Genomic DNA, 13,349 nt, shown 5'->3' on the forward strand with positions numbered 1-13,349 from the left:
AGTTTGTGTTTTGTGTTTATTGACTGACTTTCTTCAAAGAAGTTGCAAGTACTCTATAGTCATCTTCATCATCAACAAACTGCTACCAAATAGGAGGTCATTTTCCCCCTGCAAATTATGGTATTTTTAGGAGGTTTACTTAAATGGTCTACCTGAATGCCCTGATAAGAAGTAACTAATATTTCTTATTTCTATAGCTCTTAAAATGATATATATATATATATATTTATAAATTTTTTTAATGTGGTTTTAAAATCACTGAAGAGGGGCCTCCCTGGTGGCACAAGGGTTTTAAGTCTTAGCACTATGAAGCTATGCACAGCCATTACAGCACAAGTTCCATCCCTGACTGGTGCCAGGGAGGTGACCCACATGGCACAGCAGACTTCTTCTGTCTATCCAGCTGCTCCCCTCAGCAGTATATTTCAGTAGAGCTGCCTGTTCTGCTCCTCACTCTGGTGAATCCTCTCACCACCCCTGCACCTCTGGCCTGTACCTCAGCTCTTTGTGTACATCAATAAATTTTTTTAAAAATAAATAAAGTCACTGAAGAGATAAGAAACATTCATATACACTGTGAAGCTCAGAAACCTTAGCTCCAGTTAAAAAGCTCTAGTATAGGGTCTGACACTTAACAGATACTCAGTAAATATTTAGCAAATGAATGAACATTTGAGTAAGCGTATGAATGAATAATGGATTCCCTCAGTGAGGTACAGTGGAAAAATACTTGCCTCACTCTCACTTCTAGCAGGTTGGCAGAGTATCTACAATATAACTAGATCCTGAATAAACTAGAATAAGCCTACCTTTTATTGCATGGCTCACGAAGTAAGAAAAAGCCCTAAAGGCAAAGACACAATGAGGTAAAACACAAAAACGATGAATGGTGAACAAACTTCTCAAAGAGTACAGGACAATAATAGCTCTGAGTTCAGCAGAAATAGCTAGAAGTTTGCCACAAGGTAGGATAGCTAGCTAGAGAAGGCAATATTAAACTGGACTCTTGACAGAACTAAAGTGTTCCCTGTGGGCAGCCCCTTGGCTTCCCCGCTGAGAAAATCCAAATTATGGAATAAAACAACTTCAAATTAAGGATTCCCATGTGTTAAGTCTTATCAAAGTTTTTACAACATTCTCCAAATAACAACACAAGGGAACTGGTGTTACCATGAATGAAAGTCAGCAGAAATAAGATATGCCAGATTTATAGTCCCTAAGAATGTCAGCAATCGGAAGTGTGAAGACTAGATTGCAAGACAACTATATAAATTATAAAGAAACAAAAGGTGTAATTAAAGAATTGAACAGGAAAAGGGCAATTTAACTTTCCTGGAACTTGGCTTCTTATCTCCAAAGTGGGAATAGTAAAACCATGTCTTTACAACTTTGTGAAGATTTGCTGAAAATAAATATGTAGTAGTTTATAAACTGAGTATAAGGAAATGAAATTTGTGAAGGTTCTTTTCCACAAAAGGAGGCCACATATAGTGTACATTGTGTTGTAAGTTGGGGTGAAAAACCCCAATTTAGCTATTTAGATTTAACCTACCTTTTCCACTTACAATATTATGATGTGTTTACCAGCCTTTAAAACTTCTAAAACATTATTTTAATAATATACCCTGATTTATTCATTCAATTTTTATTATTGGGTATTTACATTTTCCCCCGTTTCTTGCTATACTGACAACAGATGCATTTCCTTATAGTCAATTTTTGTGCACACCCTTAGGGTATTTATCCTTGGGGAAAATTCAAGCAACTGCAATTATAATTACAACTGGTCATTATGAAATTTCCATTACAGAAATAGAGATATGTACAATGAATGGCATGAGTTGTTAAACATTTGATCCTTTAGCAATAACCATTTTAAGTTGTTACATATTTCTCAGATTTGTTAAATTATTTATTTTTTATTTTTTGATTTTATTATTTTGCACACATTTTTTATTATTGTCGTTAACAAAAATTGAACCATTTTAAATGATTGCTTTGCGATTTGCTTTTTTTGCCTAACAATAGAACATGGGCAAATATTAGCCACTTGGTTGCATAAATCCTGGCAGATTTCTTATCCTCTCAGTATCCATACCTACTTCACAAGATCCTTGTAAGGATTAAATGAATCAGAAGCAGTTGACTTATATCACTTTCATAAAAATACATGTAATTCAAAATACACTAAAGTTTCTCTTGAGACTTTCGTGATTTGTGTAGTGTTTTTTAATCTGCAAATATTTTGGGACTTTTTGTAGTAAACACCTATATCAGTTAGGTTCAATCAGAGATATAGAATCAGTGATAGAATCAGTGATGTTGGAAGAGAAGTAGTGTCAGTTTCTTCCTTAAATGTTTCATAGACTTCACCAGTGAAACTATCTGAGCTTGGTACTTTATTTCATAGGTAATTAAATATTGATTGAATTTATTGAATAGATTAAGTTCATTTATTGAATAGTTCAGATTATCTGTTTCTCCTTGTGTGAGTTTTAGTAGATTATACCTGTCAAGCAATGAGTCTATTCATCCAGTTATCTGATTTGTGGGCACAGAATTGCTCATAATATTCCTTTATTGTCTTTTTAAATCCATGAGATCAAAAGTGATGATCCCGCTTTCATTTCTGATAGTATTAATTTGTTTCTTCTCTGTTTCTTGGCTAACCTGGCTAATGTATTTATCAATTTTATTAATCTTTTCCAAGAACCAGCTTTAGCTTCATCTACTGTTTCCCTGTTTTCAGTTTCATTGATCTCTGCTCTATTTTTAATTTCTTTCTTGGGTTTTATTTAGGCTTCCATGGATCTTCCTTCTACAGTTTCCTAAGACAGACGTGTAGAGTAATTAGTTCTGCTTTCTTCTTCTAGAATATTTGCAATTAAAGCCATGTTCTCGCTGAGCACTGCTTCTGTTGCATCTCACAGCTTATATAGTTTGTGTTTTCACTTTCATGAAAATACATGTAGTTCAGAATACACAAAAGTCTCTTGAGACTTTTGTGATGTGTGTAGTGTATATGTTTATTTAATCTGCAAATATTTTGGGACTTCTGTCTGATTCATAATTTCATAACATTATTATAAGCAATAATGTAGCATGCTGTTACATAGCTATAACATGTTAATATAATGTGTTGTTTAGGTATTTTTGTTGTTATAAATAATGCTATAATTAATATGCTTGTACAGAAGAGTTTGCAACCGCAGTGAGGTATAATGTGTTACACTTGGGAAGGTTTAGGATAGTGTGACAGTACATACTTGGAACACCTAATCAGATTGAACAAGATCTGAAAACCTCCCTCAAAGAAAGCGGCTTACTCTGAGAGTAAAGTTGTTGGTATAGGAAAGTTAAGTAGAGAACATTCATCAAAGGAAGGCTGGAGGAAGAAGATACGGAAAAGGTTGGAGTTGCAGTGGAAGACAAAGCGTGGAGGCTAAGTTGTTTCAGGGAATGGAAAAGTTCAAGTCGCAAAATATTTCCAGATGAAATATTTGGGAATAAAGGAAATGGCACAAAAATGAGGCTAGACAGATAAGGTAGCTATCAAGTTATAGTAAAGACTTTGGGTCTCAAAAGTAATGGGAACAACTGAGGATTTTAAGCAGAGAGAAAAATGTGATTACATTGTGACTTAGAGGGAGCATTCTGGTTACTATGCAAAGAATAGTTTAAAAGAAAGGTTAGGGAGTCGTATCAACTTACCAGTTGCAGCACATGTTTGTTAGTTTTTCATTGTTCAAACCCCATAGGTGGTAAAGGAATTAATGTCCAACAAATTCATTGGTTTCTTTTCAAATTTTGACTTCCATTTTCCATATCAGTCTCCAACTCCTAAAATCTTTTTTTCTTTTAAAGATTTATTTATTTATGCATTCAGAACTGGGATACAGGCCAGAGGTGCAGGGATTCACCAGAGTCAAGTGCAGAGCAGAACAGGCAGATCCACGAAGTACAATGCTGAGGGGAGCAGCGGACGAGACTGGGGAGGTCTGCTGCACCATGTGGGTCACCTCCTGAAGTTGCACTGAAGCTGCTTCAGCTTGCTTGCAATGCTGCATCCTAACCCTTTGCGTCACCCAACTCCCAAATTCTAATTCAGATAACTCAAGTTCTTTAGTTCTAGCAAGTTTAAAATCCCTTTTCAATTTCAAGGTTTAGGTCATAGTCTAGTTCTTTGACCAGAAGCTCAGAACGAGCCAAAAAAGAATTGCTCAGATATCAAGGAATTGCTCAGATACATAGTGAGTTAGATGAACTAGAGATGAGAGGGATGTTGATGCAGTGTGGGTTTGAAACATTGAAGGCAAATTCTTTAGACACCCTGCTTTTATACCCAGAAACTTGAGAATTTGTAAGGCTTGAGAGATTATGAACCCCATGTCTGAAATATAAATCTTTCCCAGTAATTCATTGATTTCTCAGAAAATTGGAGTTAATTAAAGCAAACTTAATTGTCCACTATCATCATTTTATTGACCCAGCATATAGGTGAGAACATTGTCCACCAGTACTGTTATCATCCTCATACTCTCCTAGATAGTTTTCCTAAGTCCAAAGAACCTTATCTGTATTCTTGCTAAACTTGTTTCACAAACTATAGTATGATGAGTCTCTCTCTAAAAGAGTTAAGCATTTCAGGCTCTTTTGGAAAAGGGTAAACTTCCTCATCAAACACAGGTTCACTTGTGACGCTGTTACAGCAGTGTTATTACATAAATATACAATAGAGTTTTGAACCAAGTTTTGAACCTGTATTGAACCAAGAAGGTCAAAGGACTCAACTTTAAAGTTGTGAGGACAAGTAGAAGGAATGTGAGTTTGTGGATTAGAGCTCTACCTCCATTTGGTACTGGTTGTTTGACTTGAGCAAATTAGTTGAACTTCTCTGTAGTGCAGCTTTCTTGATGAAATAAGGGAAGTTATTTTTTTTCTCATCTTTTGAAAAATGAGAGTAAACCATGAAAAACTGTCACAAAAGAGGTTCTCTCTGTTGTTCCCTTTAATTTATGGCCATATAACCTACCTCATTGAACAACAACAAAAATCTTCTGTGATGATACAACAATTTTAGGTCAAAGAGTTACATCTACAAATCTTTGTAACTGACAGTGAGATCTAATGCACATCATTGCCCTCAGGAATATTCTCGATCAGAGCATAAATGAGCTACAAAAGCAAGTGAGTATTTTACTGGATAAAGAGAACAGACTGGAAACAACCAATTCTCAGCAACAATCCAGAATTCAGCAACAAGAAGTCCAACTTAAACAACTGGAAAGCGAAAAAGGAAAACATGATGAGGTAAGAAAGGACATAGAGGTACTTCTAAGTTTTGCTGTAGACCATAAACCCATAGACCCAAGTAATAATTGGGTTGATAAAAACTAATAATTTCTGAGTATCTAATATTTTATCCATGAAGGTTAGTCAAGGTTCAAGTGGGAAAACAGAATCTGTTCTATGTAGATCACGCAAACTCTTGGAAGGAAGAAGTAAGAGTGGATAGAAAGAGACACGTAGATGGAGTTGCGGGTCAACTGGTGGATATGTTTTTAATATTTTGAGAAGGCTTCGTAATATTTTCCGTAGGGGCTGCATCAGTCTACTTTCCCACAGACAATGTAGAAGAGATCCTTTCCCCCATACCCTAGGCAGTATTTCTTGTCCATGTTTTTGCTTTTGTTTTTTAATATGGGTCATTTGTATATGTATGAGGTCTGTGGTTTTTTTTTTTTTTAAGGTAATTTATTTATGCATTCAAGAACTGGGGGTGAGAGGGTTCACCAGAGAGAGTGGGGAGCAGACCAGGTACAATGACTGAAACATACTGCTGAGGGGAGCAGCGGACAGGACAGGTGAGGTCTGCTGTGCTATATGGGTCAGCTCCCTGGAAGTGGCTGCAGATAACTTCATAGTGCTGCACTTTAACCTCTTTCACCACCAGGGAGGGCTTCGCTGTGGTTTTGACTTGCTGGTCCCTGCTGATAAGTGATGATAAGCATTTTTTTTTTCATGTGCCTATAGGCTATGTGTATCTCTTCTTTGGAGAAATGTCAATTTAGTTCTGTTCTCCATTTTTTGCTTGGGTTATTTGTTTTCTTCTTGTTGAGTTGTATGCATTTTTTGTAGATCTTAGATAGTACGCCCTTGTCAGATAAATGATATGCATGTATTTTCTTCCAATAGGTGGAATTTCTTTTTGCTTTAATTATAGTTTCTCTTACTGTGTGAAAGTCTTTTAGTTCGATGTAGTCACAATTGTTTTGTTTTGCTTTTATTTCCCTCACTCTTGCAGTCAAGTCCCCAAAGACACCATTGAAGTCAAGGTCATGGAGTGCTTTACCTAGGTTTTCTTCTACGTATTTTATGGTTTCAGGTCTTAACATTCATTTTGAGTTAGTTTTTTTTGTGCGGTGGAGTATTTACTTTTCCAAATTGTCTATTCTGAGTATACATTCAAGAATTGGGGAAATCAACACTGGGAAGATTCACAACCTCACTAGGCCCCCTGTGAAACATATTCTCAGTCAATGACTCACTGCTGAAGTACAGTTTCCATGACCAGTCAGTGACAACCAAAGATTGCTATAGTCACACTATCTGATTATCTGGTGCCACTGCCTAAAAATAAGTCATATCTGAGGGTTAGACATTGTATTTGGCATCTGAGATTCTATAGCACTATCATTCCCACTAAAATCAGGATCCATTTTAACTTTGGCACCTCCTACCGTCACCTTCAGTAAGATAGCATCATAAAACATTTTGAGAAATCTGATGCTTCCCTCACCAGCAGATTTTGCAAAGACCTTCTATAGTGAACTATATGCTCACAAAGCCTTTGGAAAGGTTGGGGAGTAAAATCAAGGAAAAAGTGGCTAGCTTTAGTTACTATAGTTTCAGAAGCTGGAGTCGCTATAAAGTTTCTTCAGCCAAAAGGCTTTGCCAGTTTACATCCCCTCATCGTATTTTATTCAGCAAAGAGTAGTGATTTTAAAAAATGTTTTTCAGCTTCTCAAGGGCAACCTGGAATTGTCAGAGAAGCTATTTGGATTCCAGCAAAAGAATAAAGCTCTATGTGAAGAATATGCACAACTTTTGAAGCAGTTCGATGTCTTTGTGAGGTAAACAAAATGTCCCCTCTGGAAGAACACTATATAAAGTACCGAGCTAAGCAGGGCTAAGCTGGATGTTCACTGAAGTCACCTTTCATTCAAGAGGGTCAATAGTTTTCCTTTGTTCCCAGAAGTTCTATCCTTAGAACTTTTCCCAGGGAGATGTGTGGTTCATGTCTTCCCAAGATGGGGAGGGAAAATAGTCTTCCCAAGATGGGGAGGGAAAGAACTTCCTGTTCTTTCTTCCATTTCCTGTTCATCATTCCATCAGGTTCTTCTTCCTCTCTTCTACTCTGAAGTGTATTGAGTTCTATGATATTTAACTTCTTGCTTTTCCCCAAGTACATCTTTCATCCTGGCATTCAGGGCTTTGTTTTCCCTCATGCACTTTCCTTAGCCTGGACCACCCTCTCCCCATTTCAGCTCTTCCACTCAACGTTGTTAAAATCAGAGTCCTCTCCTCCAAGAAGCATTTTTTTAACACTCCAGCCTAGATTGCCTGAGATACTCATTCTTTATTTCCCTATAGCCCTTTGTACATACCTCTCTGAAGTCATTGCATGAGTTGCTTGTCACATTGTAACTCATTTCCTATCTTCCTCACTACTACAAATTTTTCAAGGCTGGGGGCTCCTATCTATCTTATTATCCACAGTCCTTGGTGAATAATAGATGCTCAATAAAAATTTCATTCCTGGACTTCCTGTTCTTTCTTCCATTTCCTGTTCATCATTCCATCAGGTTCTTCTTCCTCTCTTCTACTCTGAAGTGTAGCATAGTAGTTCAGAGTATGGACTCGGGCCATACTTCCTGGTCATAAATCCTGGTTCTACTGGAAAGTAGCTGTGTGACTTTGGGTAAGTTACATAGTCATTGTACCACTGTTAAAATGGGCAATATAAGAGAATCTATGTAAAGTTGTTGTGAAACTTAAATTAGTGGATATATATAAAGCTATTACTTAGAACTCTGTCTAGCACACAACTATGATGGTATCCATTTATTTCTGGTTCTTTCTCTGCCCCCACCTCTTTATCGTCTACTGTATTTCTTCCCTAGGTTGAAGTTTCTTATTTACTAGTGTTCTTATCTATTTTTTTGGTGAAATTAATAACAGTGATTTAAAGTCCATTGTTTACTGCTATACAGCAAAGAAAACTTTCCAGTGTCATTAGTATTCATTGCCTTGATTTGATAGACATGTCACTGAGAAATGTAGAAAACACTGGGAATATGTGTGGTTCTGTTCATACTGCCGACAAATCTAAGAACGGGGATCTCAGTCAACCCATGCAGTGGCAGATCATTTCTGTAAGAAGCTTCTGAATATGTGGCAATACATTTTAAGGTCTGTGGTTCCAGCCTTTTGACTAGTAATTCCACTCCTGGAAATGTATTCCATAAAAATAATTTTCAAATGAAAAAAAAATGGACAAGATTTTTCCAGTGTTATTTTGAATAAAATATCAATCCCTGGGCCAGCGAGTAATTCTTAACTAAATCAGGGCCATGTTGTGAGGGTTGACTTCAACACACCTATTTAACCTGAGCTGTTTTGCTAAGTTCTTGCTTGGCACTGACCACAAGTCAAGGGATGAAATATACTGAGGAAAACAGTGTTGCTTTATAGCAACTGATTCAAAGAGTTCCATGGCAGTTTGCACTAACTTGTTGGCATTGTTTATTATTGATTAATTATTTGCACCTGGTCTAGAAGAGCCCCCTCCTCCCCCCAACCCTGAACCCATGGCTCTGGTCTTAAGACTGGTTATACAGCACAAAAAATGAGAGAAGCAACTCCACCCCCCACCCCCACCCCGGATGCTACCATTGTGGGGAGACCACTTGGGTAAAACCCTCTGCTCTTATTTGTTTTGAGGTATAATGTCATATAATAAATGCACAGATATGGAATGTACAAGTCAAGGAGTTTTAACAAATGTTTATACCCACTTAACCACTACCCCATCAAGACAGACTACTTCCAATACTAGTAATGTTCTCCCCTACCTTGGTGCAGTCACTCTTCCTGCTCCCCCCACCTCCTCCTATGCGGTGGGTCATTTGGTTTCTGCCTCTTCTAGAATTTTTTCTAAATGGAATTGTATGTAATCTTTTGGTTCTGAATTTTTTTATTCAGCATATCCTATGATTTTTAATGTGCACTTATATTCATAAATTATTTATCACTTTATTTTTAATTTTTTGATGGCTAGGAGATGGAATAGTTTTCTGTTATATGTCTATAATCTTTAGAATATTGGATCCTGGGCCCTCCCTGGCGGTGCAGCCTTTAGGACCCAGCACTGCAAGCTGGCCTCAGCAGCTTCAGTACAAGTTCGATCCCTGGTCCTGGAGGTGACCCAGCAGGCCTCTCCTGTCTCACCCACTGCTCCCTTCAGCAATGTACTTTGTCGATCTGCCTTTTCTGCTCCCCACTCTGTCTCTGGTGAATCCTCTCACTGCCCATTCGCCTCTGGCCTGTACCCCAGTTCTGTATGCATAAATAAATAAATCTTTAAAAGACATTGGATCCTAATCCTATGCTTGCACATGCCTGGGCGCCAACATGGATTAATTAAATCAGAATCTGTGGGATTGAATTTAGAGATCAATATTTCTTTTAAAGCATCTACATCTAATTCTAATGTTCATTCAGAGTTGAAAGTTACATCTTTAGAGAAAAAAATGGAAAGAATGTCAAAATTCTAGGCTCATTTCTGTTTTCATTCCCCTGATCCTAGTCCTACCCTTTATAGATAGTGCTTATTTTGTCCACATTTTCCCAGTCAGTCTTCCAAAGAAACACATTCTTGGCCTCTTTGAAATAAAAATAATAGTAAGACCATCTGATTTTGCTTAAACACAAATGAAAACTATTCCTAATTGTTTTAATCTTCCAAATTAATATTCTTTCATTCTGCACATTTTTATTGGTATTGTTACCTCCACAGTAAGACTCAAAATGTTTAAATTATCTTTGTCTTTTCCTTCTAAAATGTCTTGTTTAACTTCTTTTTAATTGCGGTAACTGGTTTACAAATTTATCTGTGTTTAGAGGTAGAAGATCCCCCCCTTCAGATGTTGTCACCCCACCACCAGAGCACCTGGATGCACCATCAGCATCCACCATACCCCCTCCCCACTTTGTTCTTGTCCAGCCCAGTCGCACTTCTGCAGTCAGACTTCTAGAGTTTGGCTAGATCAGGCCCTTTGTTCTGTTCCTCTGTATCCCATATGTAAGTGACCCATCAGTCTTTGTCTCTCTCCTTTTAACTTATTTCCCTGAGCATAATCTCCTCCAGCTCCATCCATGTTGTCACAAATGGTAAGGGTTTATCTTTTTTAATAGCTGAGTAGTATTCTGTCACATATATATGCCATATTTTCCTAACCCACTCATCTGTTTTGGGGCTGTCTCTAAATTTTAAACATGACTGTTAGGCTGCCTTATCAGCTACTAGTCAGCAGAGTCAAAAATAAGCTTAGTAAGTCTGCATTTCATCCGAGAAGCTGGCAGACAGAACTTCTGACCAAACCAGTCAGCAATGGCAGGGGCAGGCTCCAGCTCTCACCAGCTGTACTGAAGCAACACATGGATTCCTCAGATCACACTTAGCAGTACAGGATGATGCCTCAATATCAAGCAGTGGGCGCTAGTTAGGTAAGCCACAACCTTCACTCGCTATAACAATGTGACTGTAAAAGATGGTGGCCAAGAAGACTAGATAACAACATGGGAAAGCTTATGATACAGTAACTGAAAAGGGCAGACGATTACAATTTTAATATGGACAATAATTAAGCAAATGATGCTTATAAAAAGACTGGAAGTAAACGCAACACTATCACATGATCATATTAGGCATGGATTTCCCCCACATTTTCTATGACCTATTATCTTATTTTAAAAAATAAATTTTTGTTTTTATTAGTCCAAATAATTAGTCCAGAAAAAGAGACAGCAGCTATTTTTCATGGGAAGCTTGGAGACTGGGCTTTAATATTCCAGGACAAGATGGTTAAAAGATATTCTACAAATACACTCAAATTATGTCAAAACACCAGAGTAACTCCGAACACCTAGGAAACCCAGAGGCTAACAGGTAGTTTTACATAGCACACTGCCAGTGCTGTGCCCCTGAAGCTGTGAACCGAGGATGTTGATGCACAGGGATATTTTTCATCTGTAAAAAGGAAAATGAGACCATTTATGAGATGGGGCTATCACCCTGTAAAATAGCTAGTCACAGAAGGGGCAATTAAGAATATAAGCTACAAAATCATGTGCTTGATATTATGTTTAGATTACTGCAAGGGCCACAGAACTGAACAGGCCTGAGGCAATTCTATGAACCCAGGTATCAGGACCAAGTCTGTTAATTAAGATGTAGATTGAGTCTGTGGCAAAGGCCTGAATAAAAGTGGCTTAAAATGGGTGAGTCTTCTCTCTGATCCAGCAGGGTAGACATTACGATTTCACAGTGGTTACCATGAGTCAACATGTCATAAGCCTAGGCTCCTATCAACTTACTGTGTCACTTTAGCATCTTTTTTAAAAAGATTTATTTATTTACTTATTTATTTATCTTGTGTAGAAGAAACAGAATGTAGAAGAACTGGGGTATAGGCCAGAGGTATGGGTATGAGATGACTCATGAGAGATAGAGTGGGGAGCAGAAAAGGCAGATCTACTGAAATCCACTGCTGAGGGAAGCAGTGGGCAGGATCAGAGAGGTCTGCTGCACAATTTGTGTCACCTCCCTGGCTGGGATCGAGCTCATGCTGCAGTGGATAACACTGTGTCTTTAACCCCTGAACCACCAAGGAGGCACCAAGAAAAATAATCATTTAAGGGGAAAATATGCAACATTATTTTTGATGTACAGTCAGCAACTAGGAGAGGGGAGGAGTTTTGCAAAACCAAGACATCATTTATAAGAACATTAGACTCTCTTCATTAGAACATTAGTATCTGTTCATGATAGTTTGACTAGAACTTGCATCTAGATAAATCTGTTTTTCTCTTCCCCTCCTGTTTAGTTCCTAGTTATAGTACAAAACACAACATCTTATTTGGGGAAATCAGGTATATCAAGTTTGCCTGATTTTGCAGGTATTATAGCCTTAGGGGTACACTGAGGAGAGCACAGTCTCTGAGGTCAGGTTTTCCTCTGCAGAAGTAACCCCCCTCTGTGTTGGGAGGCCGGAAGAACTCAGGTTGGTGATTCATGAGGTGGATGAAACACAGAACTCAGAGGGGCTGTTGCATTTGTGGTTTATTACACCCAAAAGACCAAAATTAGCAAAGGAAAAAGGCACAGTGTGGGAGAAACAAGTGAACCTCCAGTTGGCCTCTCCCCAGATAGTGGGTGGACAGCACTCATTTCTCCCAACAGCCATGTGTGACAACATGTATGAAGTATTCCCAAACAGGAAAACGCACCTGAGCCTTGATGTCCAAGGATTTTATTAGGAATCTGTCACGTAGACATGGAGTGCCCCAGAGATTGACCTTACCAGTCTTTCTTCTCTCCAGATGTCAAACTGAGGCAAGGTAGCCCAGGGCCCTTGGTGAACAAAAACACATTCACCACATAACACATTGTTAGCATAAACTATCTGGTGTTACCCAAGGTCCCAGGTACACACAGACATTCTTATCAGGCAGACTATTCCAAGGTCTAGAGGTCATCCTCCAAGAAGGGTCAAGGGCCAGTCCCTTCTTTGGAATGTGAAGGAAGAGGACATCCAGTAGGTTGGCCTTTACTGCACAGTCTCCAACTCCTGACTCAGAGTGAGCAGATAGCCTTCACAAGTTTGCATTAAAATCAGAGCTTTGTGAAAAGCTCAAAACATACATTAATTCCCTTCAGTTACAGGAGCTTCCTCCAGTTTGAGAGATAGCACCCCAGGTAGGGCCAGACATTTGTTATCTGCAGCTGTCATCTGTCACCAGCAACACAGGCACGAATGACTGTACATGCTTACAATGACAAAGGGCAGATTGCTCATTCCTTAAACACTTTGTTTCAGTTAAAAAAGCATCCAAAGGTAACCTGGACCTACTTAAATAAAGACATCATAAAAGTTTTAACTTCTCGGCCCTCCCTGGTGGTGCAGTGGGTTAAAGCACAGCACTGAGAAGCTAAAGCCATTTCCGCATGAGTTCGATTCCCGCCTGCCCCGGAGGAGATCCACATGGCGCAGCAAACCTCTCCTGAC

General features: G+C 38.4%; 1 protein-coding gene across 1 annotated transcript in view; it reads left to right on the forward strand.

Annotated features, from left to right (window-relative positions):
• Positions 1 to 13,349, forward strand: part of LOC101622251 (coiled-coil domain-containing protein 30-like) — a 65,714-nt gene that overhangs the window by 39,837 nt on the left and 12,528 nt on the right. The window contains exons 14-15 of the mRNA XM_012722109.1: positions 5,148 to 5,310; positions 7,021 to 7,133. Coding sequence (XP_012577563.1) covers positions 5,148 to 5,310; positions 7,021 to 7,133 — 276 coding nt within the window. The remainder of the gene's footprint in view (positions 1 to 5,147; positions 5,311 to 7,020; positions 7,134 to 13,349) is intronic.

Source organism: Condylura cristata, unplaced genomic scaffold (assembly GCF_000260355.1).
Source record: "Condylura cristata isolate star-nosed mole 26May11 unplaced genomic scaffold, ConCri1.0 scaffold00008, whole genome shotgun sequence".
NCBI lineage: Eukaryota > Metazoa > Chordata > Mammalia > Eulipotyphla > Talpidae > Condylura > Condylura cristata.